Source organism: Neofelis nebulosa, chromosome 1, assembly GCF_028018385.1.
Source record: "Neofelis nebulosa isolate mNeoNeb1 chromosome 1, mNeoNeb1.pri, whole genome shotgun sequence".
Lineage (NCBI taxonomy): Eukaryota > Metazoa > Chordata > Mammalia > Carnivora > Felidae > Neofelis > Neofelis nebulosa.
This window is the reverse complement of record NC_080782.1, coordinates 148427326-148451444: the sequence shown is the minus strand read 5'-3', so window position 1 is coordinate 148451444 and position 24119 is coordinate 148427326. Positions and strand designations below refer to the sequence as shown.

The following is a 24119-nucleotide window of genomic DNA, read 5'->3' as shown; positions in this document are numbered from 1 at the left end:
CTCCCTCCTCACCTTCAGTCTCTCCCTCCTCTTCCAGTGACCCCCGCACCCAGCTCACAACCTGTACAGATGCGTGTGGACGTTTTTAATTTTTGTAAAAACAGAACAGTAATATATTGATCTTTTTTTCACGGGATGCACCACCTGCGGCCTTGTCGCATTTAAGAGCATGGCCTGGCCCAGCCCTGGAACAATCAGCATGTGGAGCTGGCAGGAAAGGGGACGGGCCGGTCCAGGGTAATTGTGTACCCAAGGGGCAGCCATGGGACTTGGCTCTCCTGGGAAGGAGACGAAGGTGAAAGTGCCTGGCTCAGGAGGGGCTGCAGAGATGCTGGGTTGGGCCCTCAGCCACCTGATTAGCAGAGAGACTGTCCCCTGAGGTTCTGGAGCCCTGGGGCCCACCCCATCCAGAAAGGTCCGGGGCTTGGATGACAAACGCAGCTGCCCCAGCTTCTCTGGCCTCTGGACTTGGCCACAGCCAGCTGCCCGCCCCTTGGGGCCCCTCTGGGCCTTGGCTTCACCGGGACAGGACAAGATTTCTGCCCAGCACTTGCAGCTGGATGCTGCAAGCTTTGGGGAGCACGCCGCGCCCCCACTCCCACCAAGCTCAGTGGGCCTCAGGAAGCTAGCCTGTCATGAGAACACGTGCCTCTGGCCCGGAGGAGACCACCACCTGTGGACCCAGCTGCAAGGAGCCTCTCGATCCTCGAGTGTGGAGGACGGCGGGTCCCAGACTGGAGTGGCTGCTGCACCCAGAAGAGGGTCATGATGGGACTTTGCCAGCCCAAGGAGACTGGCCCGCAGCTCAGAGTTGGGGGTCTCCTCTTGCCCCAACTCTCCCACCCGGGAGAGCTCCGGTCAGCCTGCCAGAAATGGTCCTTCGGATGAGCTGTGCAGACGAAAAAGGCGTGGGTGGATTCCCGGCCAGCCCGAGCAGGGGGTCTGCAACCCCGGCCACCGTGCTCTGAGGAGAGGCTCCCCCACCTCTGACAGGGGCTCCCAGCTGTCACCCCCAGCCCAGATGCTTGCCTCCTTTCTCTGTATAGACGGTTATCGCTGCGCGTAATAAACCACAGTGTGTGTCTGGGTGTGCCTGTCCTTGCAGACTGCCCCTGAGCACCTCTGGGCAAGGTTTCAGCCTGGCCTTTGCTGGCTGGGCAGGTACAAGGGACAATTCCTGGGTCAGAGCCTCCCCTTCCCCCCCCAGAAACCAGAGGAAGCTGTTCAGGGTCAGGGCAAAGATAGGGTTTGGTGTTAGAAAGACAGACTCAAGGCCTGGCCGGCTACGTACCGGCTGAGCCCTCCATCCAGTCATCATGTCACGGACTCCCTATACTCTCCTCCGATCCAACGGCCAATGACTGTTACATGACAGATCACCCTAAAGCTTACCTTAAAACAGCAATGTTTCTTTCTTACAGTTCTAGGGGTGATAGGCTCAGCTGTGTAGTTGTCACTCAAGCTCTCCTACGCATGGTGGCCCATGCTGGCCGTTACCTGGGACCTCAGAGAGCCAGGACACCTCTCTGTGTGGTCTGGGCTTCCTCCCAGCACAGCTGCTGGATCCCCACGGTGCATGAGCCAGGTGGACCAGGCAGCAAGCTGTGTCACCGTTTACAGCCAGGCCTCAGAAATCAGATGGTGTCACTTCCTGCCAGAATCAGAGGCTCACCCTCATTCAAGGGGAAAGTGCCAACATCATCTTTAAGGAGAAAACATGGGATAGTAGATCTCGTGGCAGCCATCTTAGAAAATTCAAATCTGCCACCTCCTCTGGAAAATGGGACAGCAATGCTTACCCCTAGGACAGGTCAGGCACCAGGAAGCGTTTTTGGTTTGGAATCCCTTCTCTTTTCTCCACTCTAAGACCAAGCCAGGGCCACAGTCTTGCAGGATGTTTGTATTTCCCTCATTGCAGCTGGTCCTCATAATGACCCTGGGGGAGGAACCCAGTGAGGGTGCCCATTTCACAGATGACAAAACCAAGCACATCCAGGTTAGTACGGACAAGAACAGGCCTGCAGTGATGGTATCTCAGGTCTTCTGCTTCCGAGGGGTAACACTAAGGAAACCCCAGTATGGGGAGTCTGCCCAGGTCACGCTACGTGGCTTCCTCACTATGCAGAAGAGGCCCAGCTACACACTGCTAGGGAGGAGGAAAGTATCAACTCCCCAGCTCTGTCTCCCTAAGTTGTTGGCAGTAAGTGGTGGGCCGTGCTGCTGGCTGGCCAATCGTGTGGCTCACTGGGGAAGCTGGTAGTGTGGAAGGGGACAGAAACAAAGTGGGGCTCTGGGGCTGATGGAGATCACTGGGTGTCCCGGCATCCTTGGGAGCCCCAGCAAAACTTCACAATTCGGCTGGACGCTACAGTTAATCCGCTTCTCCCTCTACCTGGGTGATTCACTGGATCCCATAACCAGCCCTTTGAAGGAAGGACAGGCCTCCATGATTGGTGTCACTGTTTCCACTTCACATATGGGGAAACAAGCACTTGAGCAGGGGGACACCTGCCCAGGGATGCACAGCCAAGACAGTTGTGGGTGGCAGGCAGACTGGACCCAGGGCCTTGGATATCCTCCAGTTTGTCCTTCCAAATTGTTTGGCTGGGCATGGAGTCTGCTAGGCAGTGTCATGATGCTGGGTGATTGGCAGGCAGATCCTCAAGGGAGGAAGAAACCACCCCTTTGGCAAGACAAGGCCATCCATGGCCCACTGTTGCCCCCTTGTGGCCTCATACCGTGTATCGTCAGGTCTGCAAATTTCAACAAGCTTCAAAACACAGAGCCCACAGAGTCTTCCAAGAGCTTGGGCAGGGGCAAAACACTACAGAAGAATGAATGATGTGCTTGAGGTCCCAGCTGAGACTCAGCGCAGGGGCGGGAAGGGGGGGGTGGTCCCTGTCTCACAGCTGAGCCTCAAGGACTGAGAGCTTCATGGCCCTCTGCTGAGAAAGTCAGTTTGGCCTCACACTACCCCCTTCCGAAGCGAGGGAAGCACATTTACTGAGACCCGCTGCGTGCCATGGCAGCTAAACTAATCACAAGGATTACTGTCACCTTTTCCAGATGAGCTGAGTCTCAAAAGGAGCAGGCTCACCCAGGCCTTGTTCTTCCTGATCCCCAAGATACTGCTAGAAACACACAGCGTGCTTGAGATTGTCACAATGATTGGGGAACACTCCTGGGACTCAAATCCCAATTCAGCCACTTCTTCCCATCCCTGCCCTGGTACCCCGAAGCCCACACTTGAGATAACAGAGGAGTGCTGAGCCTGGGGCCAGAGGAAAGAAGGAGTGGGCTTCTCTGAGCAGGAAGAAGGGGAAGCTTCCTAGTGTTGCCCCAACCCTACTGGAGACACTCTTGGCCCAGGAATTGGGCCAGCCTGGCCTGCGGCTGTACTGCCCCCCTGACCCTGGACACCCCAGGAGTAGATGAGATGTGAGCTGGACCTGAGTGCAACCTTCTCACTCTTACCCCAAGACAGGAACAGTCCCAGAGCCGACCTGACTTCTCTGAGCTGCCCTGGGCCATTAGAGGCTTGTGTTTTGGGGCTAGAAACAAGGCCAAAGATGGGGCCTAAACAGGACTCTCAGACTCGCCCCCCCCCCCCCCCCCCCCCCGGCCAGCCTGCCTTCTAACTCAGCCTAGGAAGACAGAAAGGTTCTGGAGATGGGCGGTGGTGATGGTTGCATGTGAATGTACTTAATGCCATTGAACTATACACTTAAAAATGGTTGCAATGGTAACATTATGTATATGATACCACAATTTTAAAAAAGTGAAACCCCAAACACTCTTTAATAAATACCTTAAGCATTTTCCAGCATGGGGGAAGAGACGAAGAAATCAGCAACAAAGGGAGCAGAGCAGAGAGCTGAGAATCATGACCGGTGACAGGAGGGACAGCAGGAACCTCCCCTTCCTCAGCTTGCTCAGGCCTCGACCTAAGTCCCTTGTTCTGGGTTTGTCAAGGCAGAAAGTCCCAGGGCCCCACCCCGGTTGGGGCTATGTCTCTGGTAGCGCAGCTTCCCAGCCCGTTGGGGGTCATTTCTTCTCATTCACTGCACCGAGCGTCAGAGTCAGACAGACCTGAGCTGGAGTCCAGCCTCTGCTACACATTTGCTGGGTGCCTGGGAGCAAAGCCCCTTTCCTTCCTGGGCCTGAGTTTCCTGGCCGCGGATCATAAGGCTGAGCAGGCCTCCCAACGCTCTTCCTGCCTACACACTGCACGATTCTCTCAGTGTTTACAGAACTCTGTTCACCCTTCCTGGATTCTAGCAGGAGTCATGCCGCCCTGAAGGTCATGCTCATGCCCAGGACCCTCTTGGTCAGTCCCAGCAGTGACCCTGTTCCCTCCTGAAATTGGGAAGTCCTAGGTCTTGCCCCAGCATTGACAATCTCCTCTCCAGCCCCGAGGCCCCTGCTGTGAACCAGGCCCTGGGCTAGGTGTCAGTCACACGTTCCCAGTTAACTCACAGGGTAACCCATTTTATGCACCAGTAAGGAGACGCGGGAAACTGAGCCCTGAGCTCAGAGCCCTGCTGGGACAGAAAAAAGCGGCGGGGTCACCCAAGAACCCTTCCCAGAGACGGAAACTGCTAGGTGCCAGCGGCAGGAGGCGGGCGCTGCGTCCCCGGGGCCCGCGACGGGGGCGGGGCCCGCGACCGGGGCGGGGTTGGCGGCCGAGCGTGCGAGAGGCTTCTCTGCGCTGCGTCTCCGCGCAACTGCCCGCCCGGTGCTATGGCCGCCGATCGGCGCGGGAAGGCCGAGACTCTGGCCCTGAGGCGGCGGCTGCTAAGGTACTGAGACGGCGGCGCGGGGCGGTGCGCGCACGCACGACGCACGCACGTCCGGCGCGGAGCCCGCGGAGCCCAGGGACCTCAGCTCCGGGCCTCGCGCGGCCCCGGCTCCCCGGCCCCACAGACCCAGCCGCCAGCTGCGTGTCCGCGGGGTCCCCGCGGCCGCCTCCCCGCCTGCGTCCTCATCGGGCTGCCCTGCGGCGCCGGGCCGTCCCCACCGGCCGCCGCTGACCGGCCTTGGCCCCCTGGAGAAGGCCTCTGCCCTGGCACCTGGGAGGACCTCCCCCAGGGTTGGCCTGCCAGCTGGACCTGGCCTGAGAGTGATCCAGGAAGGGACTGAAAGTTCAGACGGAGGGTGGGCATGGGGGGTCGTCTCCCAGGAAGCCTTAGAGAAAGCCTACCTGTAACCTGTGAGAGGGACTCCTGGTGGCACATGGGGTTGACACCCAGCAGGGTAGCAGAGGCACTGGGCTGGCAAGGACCTTTCAGAGCTGAGCTCCAGCCGCCTGCGAGGGTGCCCTCCCTCACATGCATCCCAGCAAGGAAACCCTGCTCTAAGGAACCCCCGTGGGTCTGGAGCTGCCGCCGTTCCTTGGGATCCAAGGGATTAATGTGGGCACGTGCAGAAATGAGCAAGGCCGCCTAACCTTCACATGACTTAAATAATTTCAGTTTTAGCAGTTTCTCACCCTATTACTTCCTCCTTTCCAGCCACCTATGGGTGAGGGACTGGAAGCAGGAAAGCACCACCGTGCCCTTAAAGTTTTGTCCCTCCCAGAAACTGGGGGGGTTGTGGGGGGCAGGTGCTATGGTGGGTGGACTTGTCCCTTCAGGTCTTCAGACATGGCTGTCCACTTCTTACTGTCCCCACAGCGATTCTTGCAGACTCTTTTATCCTGAGGATCCTATTAAGATTGTCCGGGGCCAAGGACAGTACTTGTACGATGAACAGGGTGCAGAATACCTGGATTGTGTCAACAATGTGGCTCATGGTTAGTATCCTACCTCAGGCTGGCAGGGCAGGGGAGCAGGCTGAGGCTGTGAACCTGGTCCCAGGGTGATCCTGAGATTGCAGAGAGGTGCGGAGAACTTGGGTTGAGCTAAGCAGAGGAGTCCAGTCTTTCTGGTGTGCCTCATGGAGAGGCTTCAAGCAGTAGCTGTGCTAAATCAGGCAGCACAGCAGTCGGAAGTCCAGTTCCACTTGGGACTGATGGCAAGCTCAGAGAACAGCAGTCAGCCTGACCATGACCAGCAACACAGCAGGCCTCTGGCCAAGTATTGGGAATCATGGCAGGGCTTCAGCCCCAGGGACCTTCTCAGGTGCTTGGCAAGGAAACTGAAGTAGGAATTTAGTTATCCAGGTGGGGCCACCAGAGCTGATGGGATGAAAAGGAGTCTGTGACCCAAAAAGCAAACTAGAGATTAATGAAATAGAGAGTAAAAACAAGGGCTCTAGTCCCAAACCGCTTGGGTTCATCATATCCCTGCCCTCCACTTACATTATGATCTTGAGCAAGTTGTTTAATTCTCTGTACCTCAGTTTGCTCATCTGCAAAATAGACACGATAATACTAGGGACTCATCTCAAGGTGTTTTAGAGGAATAAGTGAATTAATTTAGATAATTTGCTTGGAGTGTGCCTGGCTCAACACAGGTTGAGCTGTTATAATCCCAGGCTGTTGGCAATCAACATTACCTCCTGCCTCCATTGATTAGTGAAGTCAAGCCTGCCGACAGGCACTCCTCCCCACATCCTGTCTTTGTCCAACAGGCCTCAAGAAGCTTCCTTACAGACACGGATTTTCTAGATAGGGTTTCTGCCAACAAACTTTTTCTTTTGCCCGAATCTCAGGGACTCCTTTCTAGAACTGGCCTCTCTGGCACATACATACATACACACCACACACCCCATCTTCAGAGTTGCCTCTTTCCTCTCTGCCTCTCCCTCACAACTGCTCTCCTCTGGCTGGATTTATGGACCACAGCTGGGGGAGGCCCGGTGGGGCTGGCTGAGCAGAGCCACTATGTGACATTGGTGGCCCTCTTCCAGTTGGGCACTGCCACCCTCTCGTGGTCCGAGCAGCGCACGAACAAAACCAGGTGCTGAACACCAACAGCCGGTACCTGCACGACAACATCGTGGATTATGCACAGAGGCTATCAGAGACCCTGCCGGAGAAGCTCTCTGTGTTTTATTTCCTGAATTCTGGGTAAGTGGACTTTGGCCGGTGGTGAAGACAGAATTGCTCACCTATTGAAACCTAGTGTGGCTGACCCAGCAAGCACTGGGAGCGAGGCAGCCTTGCCCTTGCAGAGTCGGGAGCCCACACTCCCCTCTGTAGACCCTGGTGCTCACTCTGTCAGATCCCAGTTTTCTGGTCTCTTAGTAAGGCATGCCAGTACCTCTGTTGCATGATTGTCTCCATGATTGTCTTGGGGGCTTACCTAGGTAATATGTTCCTTTACTTCTGCCTTATGAATACACAGGCCCAGCTGGGGGGTATAGCCAAATCCCTGCCCTCAGCTCGCTCAGTAAGGAACAGAAACATCAACTGGTCCTTCACAGAAATGCAGAGGTCATTGTCTGGAGGAGAAGGAAGGGACCTGATGAGGCAGAGAAGCGGTGAGGGGCCAAAGCCTGCCAGCAGAGGGTCAGGGAAGACTTCTCTATCAGGCAAAGAGCTGATGAGCAGGAAGGAAGCTGCCCACTTCACCAGAAGTATTCACATCAGGGTTGCTCAGCCTGTGCAAAGGCCCTGCAGCAGTCAGGGCATGGCATCTGGCACACTTGAGGACCCAAAGGGAGAGGAGAGGGTATGAGCTGACACATTCCAAGTGAGGAATTTGTTTTTATCCTGAGAACACTGGGAAGCCATCTGAGGGTTTTAATCAGGCAAGTGATGTCATCGGGGCTGGAGAAGAGCAAGAATGGACCCCATTAGGCACCAATTCAGCAGCCAGGTGACAGGTGATGATAGCTAACGCTAGTAGTGGCAGCGGGGACAGAAACAGCAGATGATGATGTGTACGTAGGTCTGGCCCAGCCTTGCCTGGGACAGAACACTCCAACAAACCGAGTCATGGCATTTGGGTTATAGTAATGAGTGTTACCATCATCACTGTCATTTTCTTTTTCTTTTTTTTTAATGTTTATTTATTTTTGAGACCATGCGAGAGACAGAGTGCAAGCAGCGGAGGGGCAGACAGAGGGAGACACAGAATCTGAAGGGGGATCCAGGCTCTGAGCTGTCAGCCCAGAGCCTGACGTGGGGCTCGAACTCATGAACTGTGAGATCATGACCTGAGCCGAAGTTGGATGCTTAACCTACTGAGCCACTCAGATGCCCCACTGTCATTTTCATTCATCAGTACCCCCCCCCCACCCCTGCCACCACACCTTGGTAATTTCTAGGATGCATAAGTTCCCATCTTCAGTTTGCAGATAAGGAAATAGTAGTTCAAAGAAAGGACTCAGCTTGGGGTCCTTTCTGGGGCAAAGCCAGAACCAGAGCTTATTAGGGAAGAGCAGAAAGCTGGGTCCAGGAGTGAGAGCTTCCTGGGCAGTGGGGTCAGGGACGTTTGCTGGTTTATTCCATCACATGCACTCTGGATTCCAGCAACTTCCACATTGCCAAATCCAGTGGTCTCTTTGCTGCTCTTGCCTTACACTATCTCTCGGCAATGTTGACAGCATCACCACTCTCCAGAAGTGCTTTCTAGTCTCGCTTCCAGGATGCTGCATACTCCCGGTTTCCATCAGCCTCTGGCCACCCCTTGGTCTCCTCTGCCAATCGCTTCTCCTCTCTTCTTTGCGGCTGGTCCTGAGCCCTCTCCCTGTGTGATCTCATCCATTTCCAAGTCTTTCCATGTTCACGTGCTAATGACTCCCAAATTTGTGTCTCAAGCCCGGATGCTTCCCATGTGTTCCAGCCCCAAGGTTCTAAATGCCCACTTCTGGAACATCTCCAACTCGATGGGTCCAAAAGGAGTTGGTTGTCTTCTACCAACAGAAGACATGGGACTACGTCTGGTATAGGACCACGGTACTGGCTGTCACTGGCATTCTCAGGAGGACACCCCCCCCCCCACCACCCCGACCCTGTCCCACCTCGTAAATGGCAACACTATCTGCATCTCTCCTCCAGGCAGGAACCACACACCCTCCTCCCAATCCTACAGCAAGCCCGCTTCATCTGTCCCCAAGTTGTCTTCTGCCTCTGTCCCTCTTTCTGTTCTCCATGGCCGCCACCTGCTCTGAGCTGGGTGTCCTTAGCTCTTGTCTCTTCCCCTTTTACTCCATTAGGCCCACACAGCCGGAGGCTGCCTCCTCAGATGGGAGCTGATTCACGTCCCTTCTCAGATTAAAACTCTTCAGTAGCAGGGCACCTGGGTGGCTCTGTCGATTAAGTGTCCTCTTGATTTCGGTTCAGGTCGTGACCTCAGGGTCGTGGGATCATGCCTCATGTCAGGCTCTGTGCTGAGTGTAGAGCCTGCTTGAGATTCTTTCTCTCTCCCTCTGCTCCTCTCCCCTGCTTGCATTCTCTCTCTCTCTAAAAATAAAATAAATCTTGAGGTGCCTGGGTGGCTCAGTCGGTTAAGCATCTGACTTCGGCTCAGGTCATGGTCTCACAGTTTGTGAGTTCGAGCCCTGCATCAGGCTCTGTGCTAACAGCTCAGAGCCTGGAGCCTGCTTCAGATTCTGTGTCTCCTCCTCTCTCTGCCCCTCCCATGCTCATGCTCTGTCTCTCTCTGTCTCTCAATAATAAATAAACGTTAAAAAAAAAATTTTTAATAAATAAAATAAATCTTAAAAAAAAACAAATACAGCAAAACCTTGGTTCGCAAGCATAATTCATTCCAGAAACATGGTTGTAATCCAAAGCACTTGCATGTCAAAGCAAATTTCAAGAACCGTTGGCTCAGTTGTGATCATGTGACATTCAGTGTCTCATACCACTCATAAGACATTGCTCATTTATCAAGTTAAAATTTGTTAGAAATGTTTGCTCATCTTGCAGAACACTCACAGAACAAGTTACAATCCAAGGTTTTACTATAAATAAAAATAAAAAACTCTTCAGTAGCTTGGCATGGCACTGAGAAGAAAATCTAGGCGCCTTCCAAGGTCCTGTGTGTGGGGCCCCTGCATGTCTCCCCACTTCCTCTCCCATGCTGCCCCTTGCCTCCCTTGTGCGTCTCGGTTCCCTGAGCACACCGAGCACTTTTCCTGCACATGTCCCTTGCACGTGCTGCTCACTCTGCCTAGAAACTTCCCTCTGGGGACTCAGTTCTGGTGGTGTCTCCTCACAGAGGTTTTCCCTGACCCCTTTAGATAGTCAGGGCTGCCATGACAAAATGCCACACGCTGGGAGGCTTGAATAACAAATTTATTTCTCCTACTCCTGGAGGCCAGAATCCAAGAATAAAATGTCAGCAGGTTTGGCTTCTTTGAGGCCTCTCTCCTTGGTTTGTAAATGGCCACCTTCTGGCTGTGTCCTCACTTGGTCTTTCTTCTTGGCGTCCATGCCTCTTGTGTCTCTGTGTGCCCATGTTTCCTCTTCGTATAAAGACACTAGTCAGATTGGATTAGGGCCCACCCTGACAGCCTCATTTTAATGTATATAAATTTAGGGGCGCCTGGGTGGCTCAGTCAGTTGAGTGTCTGACTTTGGCTCAGGTTATGATCTTGTGTTTCTGGGTTCCAGCCCCACATCAGGCTCTGTGCTGACAGCTCAGAGCCTGGAGCATGCTTCAGATTCTGTCTCCCCCCCCCCCCCCCCCCCGCCTTCTGCCCCTCTCCTACTTTCACTCTGTCTCTGTCTTTCAAAAATAAATAAATGTTAATTCATATAAATTTATGTTAAATAGTCACATTCTTAGGTGGTAGGGGTTAGGGCTTCATCATAAGAATTTAGGGGGACACAATTGAGGCCCTATGTGGTTCTCTTGGGGCACTTATAAAAATGATCATTCTTTGTTTATTTTGCTTTCATGATACCTACTAGAATGTAGAAAGCTCCAGAAGAGCCAGGACCTATTTTCCTTACTATTTCCAGCCCCCACCCCAGCTCCCAGCACATTTGATAAAATGTTGATTGAGTGAATGAACTCAAATGAGTCACAAATGGTGTCCTGAGAATCTTCTTGCTGCTGGCAGGGCTTTTCTTTCCCTCTGGACTTCCCTGTAGGAAGCAGGTATCCAGGAGGAAAGCCCTTGGACAGCAGTCTGAGCGGGGCCCACCTTTTCTTTCATAGGTCAGAAGCCAATGACCTGGCCCTGAGGCTGGCCCGCCAGTACACGGGACATTGGGACGTGGTGGTGTTAGACCAGTAAGTGCCATTTCCAGAAGCCTGGGCCCACCACTTACTGGGGATCATTGAGGCTCCAGCTTTGAATGCCTTGGGCAGGAAGATGAGGAGGGGCCTGGGCTACTGGAGGGAAACATGAAGACCCGGCCATAGAGACACCCCTATATACACCAGGGGGCTCTTTCCCCCAGGGCCTCTCTTCTGGCAGCAGAAAATGCTTTGTAAGGTGGTGAGAATGGGTCCCACGGTTTGGTATTAAAACAGCCCTGATGGTATTGAGTATCTGCTGTGCACCAGGCCCAGGCCCAGGGCTAGAGCATTAATGACAGTTCTGAAGGAGAACCCCCCCGGCCCCCACTTCTCAGCAGACAGAACTGAACCCAGAGAGGTTAACCGATTAGCCACCATTCTAGCTAGTAAGCGGCCATATGGGAAGTCTTACCGGCTCCAAGGCCCGTGCTGGTTCCCAGCCCCAGGAGTCAGGGGCTGTGTTGGAAAGGTTGGTCTTCCCTGTGTCTCCTGAGGTGGGTGGACGTTGGTCAGGACTGGGCCATGGAGTACTCGTTCCTGAGCCCCCTCTGTTCTTCTCCTCAGTGCTTATCACGGTCACCTGAGCTCCCTGATTGACATCAGCCCCTACAAGTTCCGAGACCTGGATGGCCAGAAGGAGTGGGTCCATGTGGTATGCACTGCCCAAGTGGGCAACAGGTCGGTGCTCACCCCCCCCAGCCTGGATGACACGGCGCTGTCACTCCCACAGGCACCTCTCCCAGACACCTACCGGGGTCTTTACCGGGAGGACCACCCCAATCCGGCTGGGGCCTATGCCAGCGAGGTGGAACGCGTGGTGAACAGCGTACAGGAAAAGGGCAGGAAGGTAACTGTGTCTGCACAGGTCCCGTGAATCGAACAGCAGCTGGCATTTCAACCCAGTACTAGATACCGGGGACCCTGGGAGAAACTGGAACTGGGCCCCCCCCCCCCATTAGGAATCTAGCTGGGTGGGGGTGGTGTTAGCTGCTCAGCAGACAGTTTAGATAAAGGTACGTGCTGGGTGTTACAGGAGTCCAGAGGCCCCTGGCTGGACGGTTCCGTGAAGAGGGGTTAGCACTCAGGGGGCATGGGGCAACCCAGGCAGACATCACTGTGGGGCCTGGCCGAGCTGGCAGGAAATGAGCTTAGAGAAGCAGGCAGAACGTAGGCCTACAAGGGCAGTGCAGGAGGCTGGAGGCCGGAGAGCAGTAAGACCAGGGATACATTTGAATAGGGCCAGCCTGAGGCCGTGAGGAGGCCCTTCCCCTGTGTTGTAGTGGCCGTGGAGTTCAGGGGCAGAGACAGGAGAGATGGGTGTGCACTGGGAGAGCAGTGGCCACGGGGACCGCTGGACAGAGTTAGCTGTTGGTGGGAGGGCTCTCCGGAAAGTCTTGCTGCAGCAGTGACAGCTGAACACAGGACACACAGCAAAGAGCAGCAGGCTATGAAGCCAGAAAGCCTGGCAGGACCAGATCAGGGGAGCTCGGCGTGTGCATTTCAGATGCTTTGCCTGCACTTACCTAAAAGCAGAAAAGAGACTGTTTCCTACCCCATCAGTCCTTCCTCATCTGGGCGGTAACCTCTGAAGCAGCTCTAGGACTAAACATAGCTTGGAGGTCACAGCTGTAAGAAATGGGGTCACGGAAGTGCTTTACACAGGACAGTGATGAGTTTGGCGACTGAGCTGAAGCTCACCCTGGTGGCCGATGGAGGATGGACTGCCAGAGGCATCCCACCAGGTGGCATCTGCAGGAGGCCAAGGCAGAAAGTGACAGATATGCCAGGAGGCAGGTGTGTCCAGGTGGAGGGGCTGAGCGTGCGCACAGACACTGGAGAGGCAGAGGCTGTGCTGACTGGATGAAGGAAGAGGCTGGATCAGGGCTGGGGGCTGAGTTTCCCTTGGTGGGGGTGATGGGAGTCACCAGGGAGGAGCAGGGAAGGAACAGGCCAATGGGGAGAAACCTGGGACATGCTGCGTACAAAGGGTCTGGAGAACTCCATGCAGTAAGAGTTGGTTTGTGGCCCCAGAGCAAACCCGGTCACAGGCCAGATGTGACCTGGAGCCCGAAATGGCCACACAGCCACACTGGTGACTGGTCCTGCTTGGAGCCAGTGCTGAGCCAGCATTGGCAGGACATGCTCCGCCTGCCACTCAGTGCCTCCACGGTGGTATCCCCAGCATCCTGTCTCGTCCACAGATTGCAGCGTTCTTTGCAGAGTCTCTGCCCAGCGTGGGAGGACAGATCATCCCCCCTGCCGGCTTCTTCCAGGAAGTGGCAGAGTGAGTAGCTGAGATGGCAGGGCTGTAATAATGGGGTTTCCCAACCTTTATTCCAAATTCCAGCCTCAGCTTGGCCTCTTGGCCAGAACTTTGAGAAGAAATGGTGGCTCTGAGAAAGCCAGCCACCTGCCTAAGGCCCCCACCTTAGTGCTGGCAGAACCAGAGTTCAGGGTCCAAGACCCCCGAGCTCCTGGTCTGATCCTCCTTATCGCAGACCCAGTCGCCATCTGTCCTCTGCCACAGGCACATCCACAGGGCCGGAGGGGTCTTTGTCGCAGACGAGATTCAAGTGGGCTTTGGCCGAGTGGGCCAGCACTTCTGGGCCTTCCAACTGCAAGGAGAAGACTTTGTCCCTGACATCGTCACCATGGGCAAGTCCATCGGCAATGGCCACCCCGTAGCCTGTGTGGCCACAACCCAAGCTGTGGCAAGGGCATTTGAAGCCACCGGCGTCGAATACTTCAACACGGTGAGTGAAGGCTCCAGGGCAAGGGAGCACCGTGTGTCCTGCGGGCCTCACCCTGGTGGTCCTTAAAGAGCAAAGGCCACAGGCCTAGCACTGTGCCCAGTGCACAGATTTCTAAGATGCTGTCCTTGGGGGTTACTGTAGGTCAGAGGGAAAAATATACACAACCTTAATTTTTTTTTAATGTTTCTTTATTTTTGAGAGAGAGAGCGTGAGCAGAGGAGGGGCAGAGAGAGAGGGAGACAGAGTCCCAAGCAGGCTCCATGCTGTCAGCGCAGAGCCTGTTGTGGGGCTCAAACCCACAAACCAAGATCAGCAAGATCATGACCTGAGCCAAAGTCTGACGCTCAACCAACTGAGCCACCCAGGTGCCCCACACACCTTTTAAAAACTCGCATCAGTCTAAAAGCTGTCTCAAGAGACGGTGCCTTGTAAAGTATGCAGAATGAATACAAAAGGCCCTCTCTCCCTGCTGGGTGTCAGGCCCTGTGCCTGAGCTGATGCAGATGCGTGAGGAGCTCCATCTGTCTGGGTGACTAGTGGTCTGGGAGCAGAGTTAACATTCCAGTTGGAGCTTGGAGGAGGGCATGGCTCCCTGTCCTTGGAGGTGGGGTGGGGGGGGGGGAGGCTGGAGAGCTTTCCCTAAGTTCAGCGGCACTGAGAGAACATGCAGGGGGTGAGGGGAGCACGGTCATCAGCAGGGGCTTCCTCAGAAAGAGCTGAGGAGTCAGGACCCATCCTGACGTCAGTGACGAGCCATGACGAGCCATGACGAGCCATGGAAGGGTTTTAACTGAGGACAGATGAGGTCTGAAATACACTCGAGAAGGATCTCTGGTGATCAGTGTAGAGAAAGAACCAGAGGTGGGGAAACGGATCCAGAAGGATCTTGTCTAAGACAGGAAGACCCAAGTCTGGGCACAGGCCACAGGGAGGACATGGGCAGGGACAGCGTCGAGGGAAGAACTATGACTTCTCAAAAAAGAGCCAGTTCAAATTGGGGCTGAAACATGTCAGGATTGGGCAAGGTGGGCAAAAGTTGGCAGAGGTCATTAAGGGTGAGGGCTGATGGTTTGGCAAATCGTCACTTTGTGCCCAGGAGACACGCAGATAGAGCTCCTGCCCTGGACCAGACCTGTAGACACCTGACCTTGGAGGCGTGGACAGCTTGCATTCGGGGACAGCACAAGGGACGAGGGATGGGGGAGGGAGGGCGGAGAAGGGGTGTCCTGTGAGTGGGGCGTCTGGAGGAACAGGGAGGAGCAGCCCTGGGAGCAGGAAGGAGTGTGTTGTGAGGGCTGAAAGACAGATCTGGGTTTTTATTTCTTTGGCTTAACCTGAAGTGCCCATAGTTAGATCATACAAACCGTGGTTCATGAAGACTCATCCTCTGTCCCTGCACGGTCCTCTCTTCATTAGCCAGCTATCCAGGTACTTTTGTTTATGTAATAAGCATCCAAGAAGCCATTATTCCAAATGAAAGTTAGGACCTGGACAGTAACCTGCATCTACCTGTATGGTTGCTCCCCAGTCCCATCTCATTGCCTCTGCCACCCCGGTAACCATCACCACGTTCATTATTTATTCTGGTTGTTTTTTTAACCTTATAAAACGTGTATCATGCTGTGTGTTGTCTTTGGAGATTTGTTTTTTTCACCTAACATTAAGTCACTAAGAATTGTCCACATTGTTTGTCACTGAAGTTTGTTGTTTCTTTAAGGGTATGTGTTTACTTTGAGAGAGACAGAGACATTGGGGGCGGGGGGAGGGACACAGAGAGAGGGGTTGAGAGAGAATCCCAAGCAGGATCCATACTGTCAGCACAGAGCCCAACTCAAAGCTTGAACTCATGAAACCTGAGATCATGACCTGAGCTGAAACCAAGAGTCAGACGCTTAACCGACTGAGCCACCCAGGCACCCCTGAAGTTTGTTTCAACTGCTTTATACTGTCCCCACCATATGAATGGGCCCTGGCTTATTTGTCCATTCCTCTTGATGTGCTCTGGGGTTGTCCCCATGTTTTTTGCTGCTATAAATAACTTTTATAAGTTTCTGTTGTACATGTGCAAAGAGTCTGTCTTAGGAATAGACCCTACAAGTGTAATTGCTAGGTCGTGGGGGTCTGTGTTCACCTCCATTTTAACAGATGATGACATCTGTTTTCCACAGTAGGTCACAAGTTAGTATCCTGCCTGTGGCAGGTAAGAGATTCTGTGGGTCTACTTCCTCTCAAATGCCTTTTAACATTTGCCGGGCAAGTAGGATTAAAATGGTAGCCCCTCATGTCAGGAAGTGGTCTTGATACGCCATTCCCTGGTTTCAAATTACGTGAAACATCTCTTCATATGTTTTTAAGTTTTTATTTAAATTCTAGTTAACATACAGTATAATGTTAGTTTCAAGGGTACAATATAGTGATTCAGTGCTTCCATACAACACCCAATGTGACACCCATTGTGACAAGTGTGCTCCTTAATCCCCATCACCTATTTCCCCCACCCCCCACCCACCTCCCCTCTGATAACCTTCAGTTTGTTCTCTTTAGTTAAGAGTCTGTTTCTTGGTTTGTTTCTCTCTCTCCCTTTTTTCCCCCTTTGCTTGTCTGTTTTGTTTCTTAAAGTCCACATAGGAGTGAAGTCATAGTCATATGGTATTTGTCTTTCTCTGTGACTAACTTATTTCGCTTAGCATTATATTTTCTAGCTCCATCCATGTTGTTGCAAATGGTGAGATTTCATTCCTTTTTATGGCTGAATAACATTCCATTGTTTATATATACCACATCTTCCTTATCCGTTCATCAGTCGATAGACACTTGGGCTGCTTCTATATCTTGGCTATTGTAGATAATGCTGCTATAAACATAGGGTACATGTAACCCTTTGAATTAGTGTTCTTAATATTCTTTGGGTAAATACTCAGTAGTGCCATCGCTGGATCATAAGGCAGTTCTCTTTTTAACTTTTTGAGCAAACTCCATACTGTGGCTGCACAGTTTGCATTCCCAACAGTGCACAAGGGTGCCTTTTTCTCAACATCCTCACCAACACCTGTTATTTCTTGTGTTGTTGACTTTAGCGTTCTGACAGGTGTGAGGTGATATCTGATTGTAGTTTTGATTTGCATTTCCCTGGTTAAGTGACAGTAAACATCTGTTCATGTGCCTGTTGGCCATCTGGATGTCTTCTTTGGAGAAATTTCCGTTAGTGTCTTCTGCCCATTTTTTAATTGCATTGTTTTTTGAGTGTTGAGTTATATTAGTTCTTTATAGATTTTGGATATCTTCGTATGTTTATTGGCCATGTGTTTCCTTTTCTGCAAAATGCCTGTTTTTTCTTTTGCCCATTTTTTGATTGAGTTACTAGAGCTTTTCTTACTTATTTGCAGGAGTTTTGTGTGCCTGTGTATATGCATTTGTGTATGTGTATATATGCATTTGTGTGTGTGTGTGTGTACACAGGGGCACACACACACGTATTCTTGATACTGGCCTTTTGTCAATTGTGTAGGTTGTGAATATGTTCATCCCATTTATAACTTGCCTTTCACTTCTTTTACATATTTTTTGTTGAACCACAGTTTTTAATTTTAGCATGGACTACATCAGTCTTTCCTTTAATAATTCTTTTTGTGTCTCATTTCAGAGATCTCTCCCTACCGCTAAAGTCTACAAGGTATTCATCTACAGTTTCTGTCAGGTATCTTAACATTTTTTTTTTTTTACATATAAGCCCTTAGTCCACCTGGAGGTGATTTTTGTACATGGTGTGAAACAGGAATCACATTTCATCTCTGTGAATGTGAATAACATGTTTTTAGCTTCCTTTGTTCCCCCGCTGATCGGACATGCTACCTGCATTACATAACCAGAGTTCATATGCACACAGGTGTGTTTCCAGGTTTTTCTTTCTGTTCTTCTAGTCAGTTTGTCTATCTGTTGCTCTACTACATTGCCTTATTACTAGAACTTCTTAATGAGCTGTATGTCTGGTAGAAAAGTTCTCCTCTGACCTGTTTTTTCCTTCTTCAGAAGTGTTCTGGCCATCCTGGCCCTTTACTATTTCACTGATGTTTTATTTTAAAGTTATCTTTAGGGGGCGCCTGGGTGGTGCAGTCGGTTAAGCGTCCGACTTCAGCCAGGTCACGATCTCACGGTCCGTGAGTTCGAGCCCCGCGTCAGGCTCTGGGCTGATGGCTCGGAGCCTGGAGCCTGTTTCCGATTCTGTGTCTCCCTCTCTCTCTGCCCCTCCCCCGTTCATGCTCTGTCTCTCTCTGTCCCAAAAATAAATAAAAAACATTGAAAAAAAAAATAAAAAAAAAAATAAAGTTATCTTTAAACAGGAAAAACCCTGTTGGAATTTTGATAGGGAAATCACTTGAATCTGTAGATGAATTTGAAACAAAAATTGATGTATATTATTGAATCTTGCTACCCATGAACATGGCATACTCTCTCCATGTTTTATAAATTCCCCCACAGAGATCTTACACATTATTAAATTTATTCCTAGATATTTGAAACTTTCTGTCATAAAAGATGACCTCTCTTTATCTGTATACTCTTTGCTGCTGCTGTATAAAATATGGACTTTTGTATATTAATTTTTTTATCCATTCTCATGCTAAACTGTTCTATCACTTCTAGTAATTTATAGGCAGACCTTTTCTTCTTTGTTCCTATGTAAAAAATCATATCCTCTCAAAAAAATGGCAGTTGTTTGATTATACTGGGTGAGACTTCCAATACATAGTTGACAACCAATGGTGACAGTGGGCATACTTGTCCAGTTTATAGGAATATTTATAATACTTGTCCATCAAGGATGATATTTGGTATAGATTTTCATTTCATCTCTTTTTTAATGTTTTTGGGTTTTTTGGGTGTTTTTTTTTTTTTTTTTGAGAGAGAGAGAGAAGAGTGCAAGGAGGGGAGGGGCAGAGAGAGGGAACACAGAATCTGAAGCAGGCTCCGGGCTCCAAGCTGTCATAGTAGAGCCCGATGAGGGGCCCAGACCCACGAATCCTGAGATCATGACCTGAGCCAAAGTCGGACGCTTAACCGACTAAGTCACCTAGGTGCCCCTAACAAAAATTAATTTAACACTAATTTTCTTAACATTAATTATTCATATTTCCAGGTTTTAATTTCTATCCAGTAAATATTAATAGATATAACCTATATAAACAGAAGCTCTTTGGGTTACTCAATAATTTTTGAGAGTGTAAAGGGATTCTAAGTTCTACAATGTGAGGGCTGAGGCACCTGGGTGGTTCAGTTGGTTAAGCCTCTGACTCTTGATTTCTGCTCAAGTCATGATCTTAGTTGTGAGATTGAACCCCACGTTGGGCTCCATGCTGAGCATGAAGCCTGCTGGGGATTCTCTTTCTCCTTCTCTCTCCCTCCCCTGCTCACGTGCACTTACATGCTCACTCTCTCAGAAAAATTAATTAATTAAATTTAAAGTGAGGACCACTGCAATATTCAGCTCTAGGTTTTTCAAAAATACAGCAGAGTATTGTTAACTATGGTAACCATTCTGTACATTATGCCCCCAGAACTTATTTATTTTGTAATTGGAAGTTTGTAACTTTAGACCAACTTCACTAATTTTGCCCAACCCCCACCCTCTCACCTCTGGCAACTACCAATATGTTCTCTGTATCTAAGAGTTCCATCTTGGGTTTGTTTTTTGCTTTTAGTTTTGATTCCACAAATAAGTGAGATATATTATTTGTCTTTCTCTGTCTGACTTATGTCACTTAGCATAATGTCCTCAAGGTACAGGGTATGTTGTCACAAATGGCAAGATTTCCTTCTTTTTTTTTAAGGTGGGATAATATTCCATTGTGAATATATACCACATTTTCTGTATCCATTCAACCATGAGTGGACATTTAGATTGCTTCTCTGTCTTAGCTATTGAAAATTGTGCTGCAAGAAACATGGTGGGGTGCAGATATCTCTGAGATAGTGTTTATGTTTCCTTTGGATAAATACCCAGAAGTGGAATTGCTGGATCATATGGTAGTTATTTTTTTTTTTAATAGTTATTCATTTGGGGGAGAGTGCAAGCAGGGGAGGGGCAGAGAGAGGGGGACAGAGGACCCGAAATGGGCTCTGCACTGACAGGCTGACAGCAGCAAGCCTGATGTGGGGCTCTAACTCATGAACCACGAGATCGTCACCTGAGCGGAAGTCAGAGGCTCAACCGACTCAGACACCCAGGTGCCCCTGATCATTCTAGTTTTAATTTTTGAGGAACTTCTATTCGGTTTTCCATAGTGGCTCCCCCTATGTGCATTCCCACCAACAGTACACAAAGGTCCCCTTTTCTCCACATCCTCACCAATGTTTGCTATTTCTTATCTTCTTGGTAATAGCCATTCTCCCAGGTACGAGGTAATACCACAGTTTTGAAAAATTTTTTTTTTCAACGTTTTTTATTTATTTTTTGGGACAGAGAGAGACAGAGCATGAATGGGGGAGGGGCAGAGAGAGAGGGAGACACAGAATCGGAAACAGGCTCCAGGCTCCGAGCCATCAGCCCAGAGCCCGACGCGGGGCTCGAACTCACGGACCGCGAGATCGTGACCTGGCTGAAGTCGGACGCTTAACCGACTGCGCCACCCAGGCGCCCCGGTAATACCACAGTTTTGATTTACATTCCCCTGATGACTGGTGATGTTGGGCACCTCTTTGTGTACCTGTTGGCCATCTGTGTGCCCTCTTGGGAAAATGTCTGTTCAGATCTTTTAATGCCCATTTTTTAATCATATTGTTTGTTTTTTGGCTATTGAGTTGTGTGTATTCTGTATATATTTTGACTATTAGCTCCTTATCAAATACATGATTTGCAAATATTTTCTCCCATTTGGTCAGTTGCCTTTTCATTTTGTTGATGGTTTCCTCCGCTGTGCGGATGCTTTTTAGTCTGATGTAGTCCCACTCGTTTATTTTGTTGCCTTTGCTTTTGGTGTTAAATCCAGAAAATTGCCAAGACTGGTGTCAAGGAACTTATCAGGTATGTTTTCTTCTCAGAGTTTTATGGTTTCAGGTCTTATATTCAAATCTTTAATCCATTTTGAGTTAATTTTCGTGTATGGTGTAAAACAGTAGTCAATTTTCCAGGAATTGAATCTTTATCACAAAGAGTAATCTTTTCCATTCCTAATAATGATGTTGGGTCTTAAATCATATTTTATCTGATATGAGTCCACCTTTCAGTCAGCTTTAGATGTGTTTCTTTTATTGAATATATATCTAGAATTTGGGGGTTTTTGGTGTAAATTTGTTAATATTTTACTTTAAAAGTGATTACTTAAGACAACTTAAATTTAATGTAATTATTGGTATATTTAGGCCTGTTGCTAACATCTTCATTTATAATTTCAGTTTATCATGCTTTTTTTTTTTTTAATTTTTTTTTAACATTTATTTATTTTTGAGACAGAGACAGAGCATGAATGGGGGAGGGTCAGAGAGAGGGAGACACAGAATCTGAAACAGGCTCCAGGCTCTGAGCTGTCAGCACAGAGTCCAACGCAGGGCTCGAACTCACGGACCGTGAGATCATGACCTGAGCCGAAGTCAGCCGCTTAACCGACTGAGCCACCCAGGCGCCCCATGCTTTCCTCTTTTAATAGTATCTGTATTAAAAGTATTCCATCTCAAATCATTTTCAGTGTAAGCCTTTATATTGCAGAACTTCTGCGATCTTGTGTGCCTAAGAATATTTTTTATCAGGGCCTTATATTTAAATATTTTAGCTAGGGGGTATCTGGCTGGCTCAGTTGGTGGAATATGCAACTCTTGATCTCAGGGTTGTGGGTTTGAGCCCCATGTGGGGTGTCGAGATGACTTAAATAAACACACTTTAAATAAAAATTCAGTGGTTTTTTTTTTTTTGTTTTTTTTTTTTTTATTTTTGGGACAGAGAGAGAGACAGAGCATGAACGGGGGAGGGGCAGAGAGAGAGGGAGACACAGAATTGGAAACAGGCTCCAGGCTCCGAGCCATCAGCCCAGAGCCTGACGCGGGGCTCGAACTCACGGACCGCGAGATCGTGACCTGGCTGAAGTCGGACGCTTAACCGACTGCGCCACCCAGGCGCCCCAAAATTCAGTGGTTTTTAGTGTACTCACCAAGTTGTACCACCATCAGTACTGTCTTAATTCTGGAACATTTCCATCACCCAGAAAGCAGGCCCATACCCGTTAGCAGCTACTCCCTGTTGCCTTCCCTCTGTAAGTCCTGGCAGTCGCTGTCCTTTCTATCTCAATGGATATGTCTGTTCTTATAAATGGATTTCATATAAATGAAATCACACATGTGGCCTTTTGTGTCTGACTTCTGTCACATAGAATAATATTTTCAAGGTTCATCCATGTTATAGCATGAATCAGTACTTCATTCTCTTTTGTGGATGAATAATAATTCCATTGTATGAATAATGCCACATTGCATTTTTCCATTCTTCCATTAATCAACATTTCCCCTTCTTGGCTCTTATGAATAATGCTGCAGTGAACATGTGTGTACATATGTTTGTTTGGACATATATATTCAGTTCTACTGAGTAGGCACCTGTGAGTAGACTTGCTGGATCATATGGCAACCCTAGGTTTAACTTTTTGAGAAATGACAGACTTTGTCCAAGCAGCTGTACCACTTTACATGCCCGCCCACAATGTATAGGGGTTCCAATTTCTCCATATCCTCTCCAGAATTGTTATTTTCTGTCTTTTATGATAGCCATCCTAGTGAGTGTGAAATAGTACTTCATTGTGGTTTGTATTTCCCTCATGGCTAGTGATGCTGAGCATCTTTTTATATAGTTAATTGACCATTTATATATATTCTTTAGGAAATGTCTACTCATTGTCCTTTGCCCATTTTTTTAATTGGGTTACTTATCTCTTTTTGCTGAGTTGTAAGAATCTTTAATTTTTAAAAAGTTTTTATTTTAGAGCATGCATAACTGGGTGAGAGGGGCAGAGGAAGAGAGAGAGAGAGAGAGAGAGAGAGAGAGAGAGAGAGAGAGAGAGAATCTTAAGCAAGGTCCATGCTCAGTGCAGAGCCTGATGCAGGGCTCAATACCATGACCCTGGGATCGTGACCTGAGCTGAAATCAAGAGTTGGATCCTCAGGGTGCCTGGATGGCTCATCAGTTAAGCATCCATCTTTGGCTTAGGTCATGATCCCGTAGTTTGTGAGTTCGAGCCCCGTGTCAGGCTCTATGCTGACAGCTCAGAGCCTGGAGCCTGCTTTGGATCCTGTGTCTCCCTCTCTCACTGCCCCTCCCCCACTCACGTTCTCTCTCTCAAACATAAATAAACATTTAAAAAAATTTTTTTAAAGTTGGATGCTCAACCTACTGAGCCACCCAGCACCCTAAGAATTAGATACATATCCTAGGTACTAGATCCTTATCAGATAGATAATTTGGAAATATTTTCCCCCATTTCTGACTTGTTTTTCACTTTCTTGGTAGTCTCCTCTGAAGCACAGAGTTTTTAATTTTGAGGGAGTCCAATTATTTTTTTGCTTGTGAGTGCCTTCAAGTCATATCTCACAAACCACTGATGAATCAAAGGTCATGAAGATTTACACCTTTGCTTTTTTCTAAGAATTTTATGATTTTAGCTCTTACATTTAGGTCATTGGTTTATTTTGAGCTAATATTTTGCATATGGTATGAGGTAGGGGTAACTTGACTCTTTTGCATGTGGATATCTTGTTGACTCAACACCATTTGCTGAAGATTATTTTTATCCTTGGGGCACCTGGGTAGCTCAGTTGGTTGAGCATCCAACTTCAGCTCAGGTCATGATCTCACAGTTTGGGAGTTCAAGCCCCACATCGGGCTCACTGCTGTCAACGCAGAGCTTGCTTCAGATTCTCTGTCCCCTTCTCTCTGCCCCTCCCCCACTTGTTTATTTAAAATATTTAAAACATATTTTTTAAAAAGACTATTTTTACCCCATTGAATGGTCTTGACGCCCTTGTCAAAGTTGACCAGCAACAAAACCTAAAATAACTAAATAGGATTACATCTATATTCAAAAAGCTTGTATATAGAGAAGGAAACTATCAACAAAACAAAAAGGTGGCATACTGAATGGGAAAAGGTATTTGCAAATCATACATCCAGGAAGGGGTTAATACCCAAAATATGTAAAGAACTTACACAACTTAATAATTAAAAAAAAAAAAAAAGTTGAAAAATGAA

General features: G+C 49.3%; 2 protein-coding genes across 7 annotated transcripts in view; both read left to right on the top strand.

The window, feature by feature from the left end:
• The window catches only part of COL23A1 (collagen type XXIII alpha 1 chain), a 360958-nt gene extending 359874 nt beyond the window's left edge, over positions 1–1084 (top strand). The window contains exon 29 of the mRNA XM_058739053.1: positions 167–1084. Coding sequence (XP_058595036.1) covers positions 167–241 — 75 coding nt within the window. The 3' untranslated portion in view covers positions 242–1084. The remainder of the gene's footprint in view (positions 1–166) is intronic.
• A 3588-nt stretch (positions 1085–4672) lies between these two features.
• The window catches only part of PHYKPL (5-phosphohydroxy-L-lysine phospho-lyase), a 39261-nt gene continuing 19814 nt past the window's right edge, over positions 4673–24119 (top strand). For 3 of the 6 annotated variants that reach the window (XM_058739020.1, XM_058738999.1, XM_058738993.1), the window contains exons 1-8: positions 4673–4799; positions 5673–5791; positions 6850–7009; positions 11055–11129; positions 11703–11790; positions 11869–11985; positions 13340–13422; positions 13666–13891. In XM_058739020.1, the coding sequence (XP_058595003.1) occupies positions 4741–4799; positions 5673–5791; positions 6850–7009; positions 11055–11129; positions 11703–11790; positions 11869–11985; positions 13340–13422; positions 13666–13891 (927 nt within the window). In that variant the 5' untranslated portion in view covers positions 4673–4740. Of the gene's footprint in view, positions 4800–5672; positions 5792–6849; positions 7010–11054; positions 11130–11702; positions 11986–13339; positions 13423–13665; positions 13892–24119 lie in introns of all 6 variants that reach the window. The other 3 variants (XM_058739010.1, XM_058738983.1, XM_058738976.1) reach the window with 1 other exon arrangement.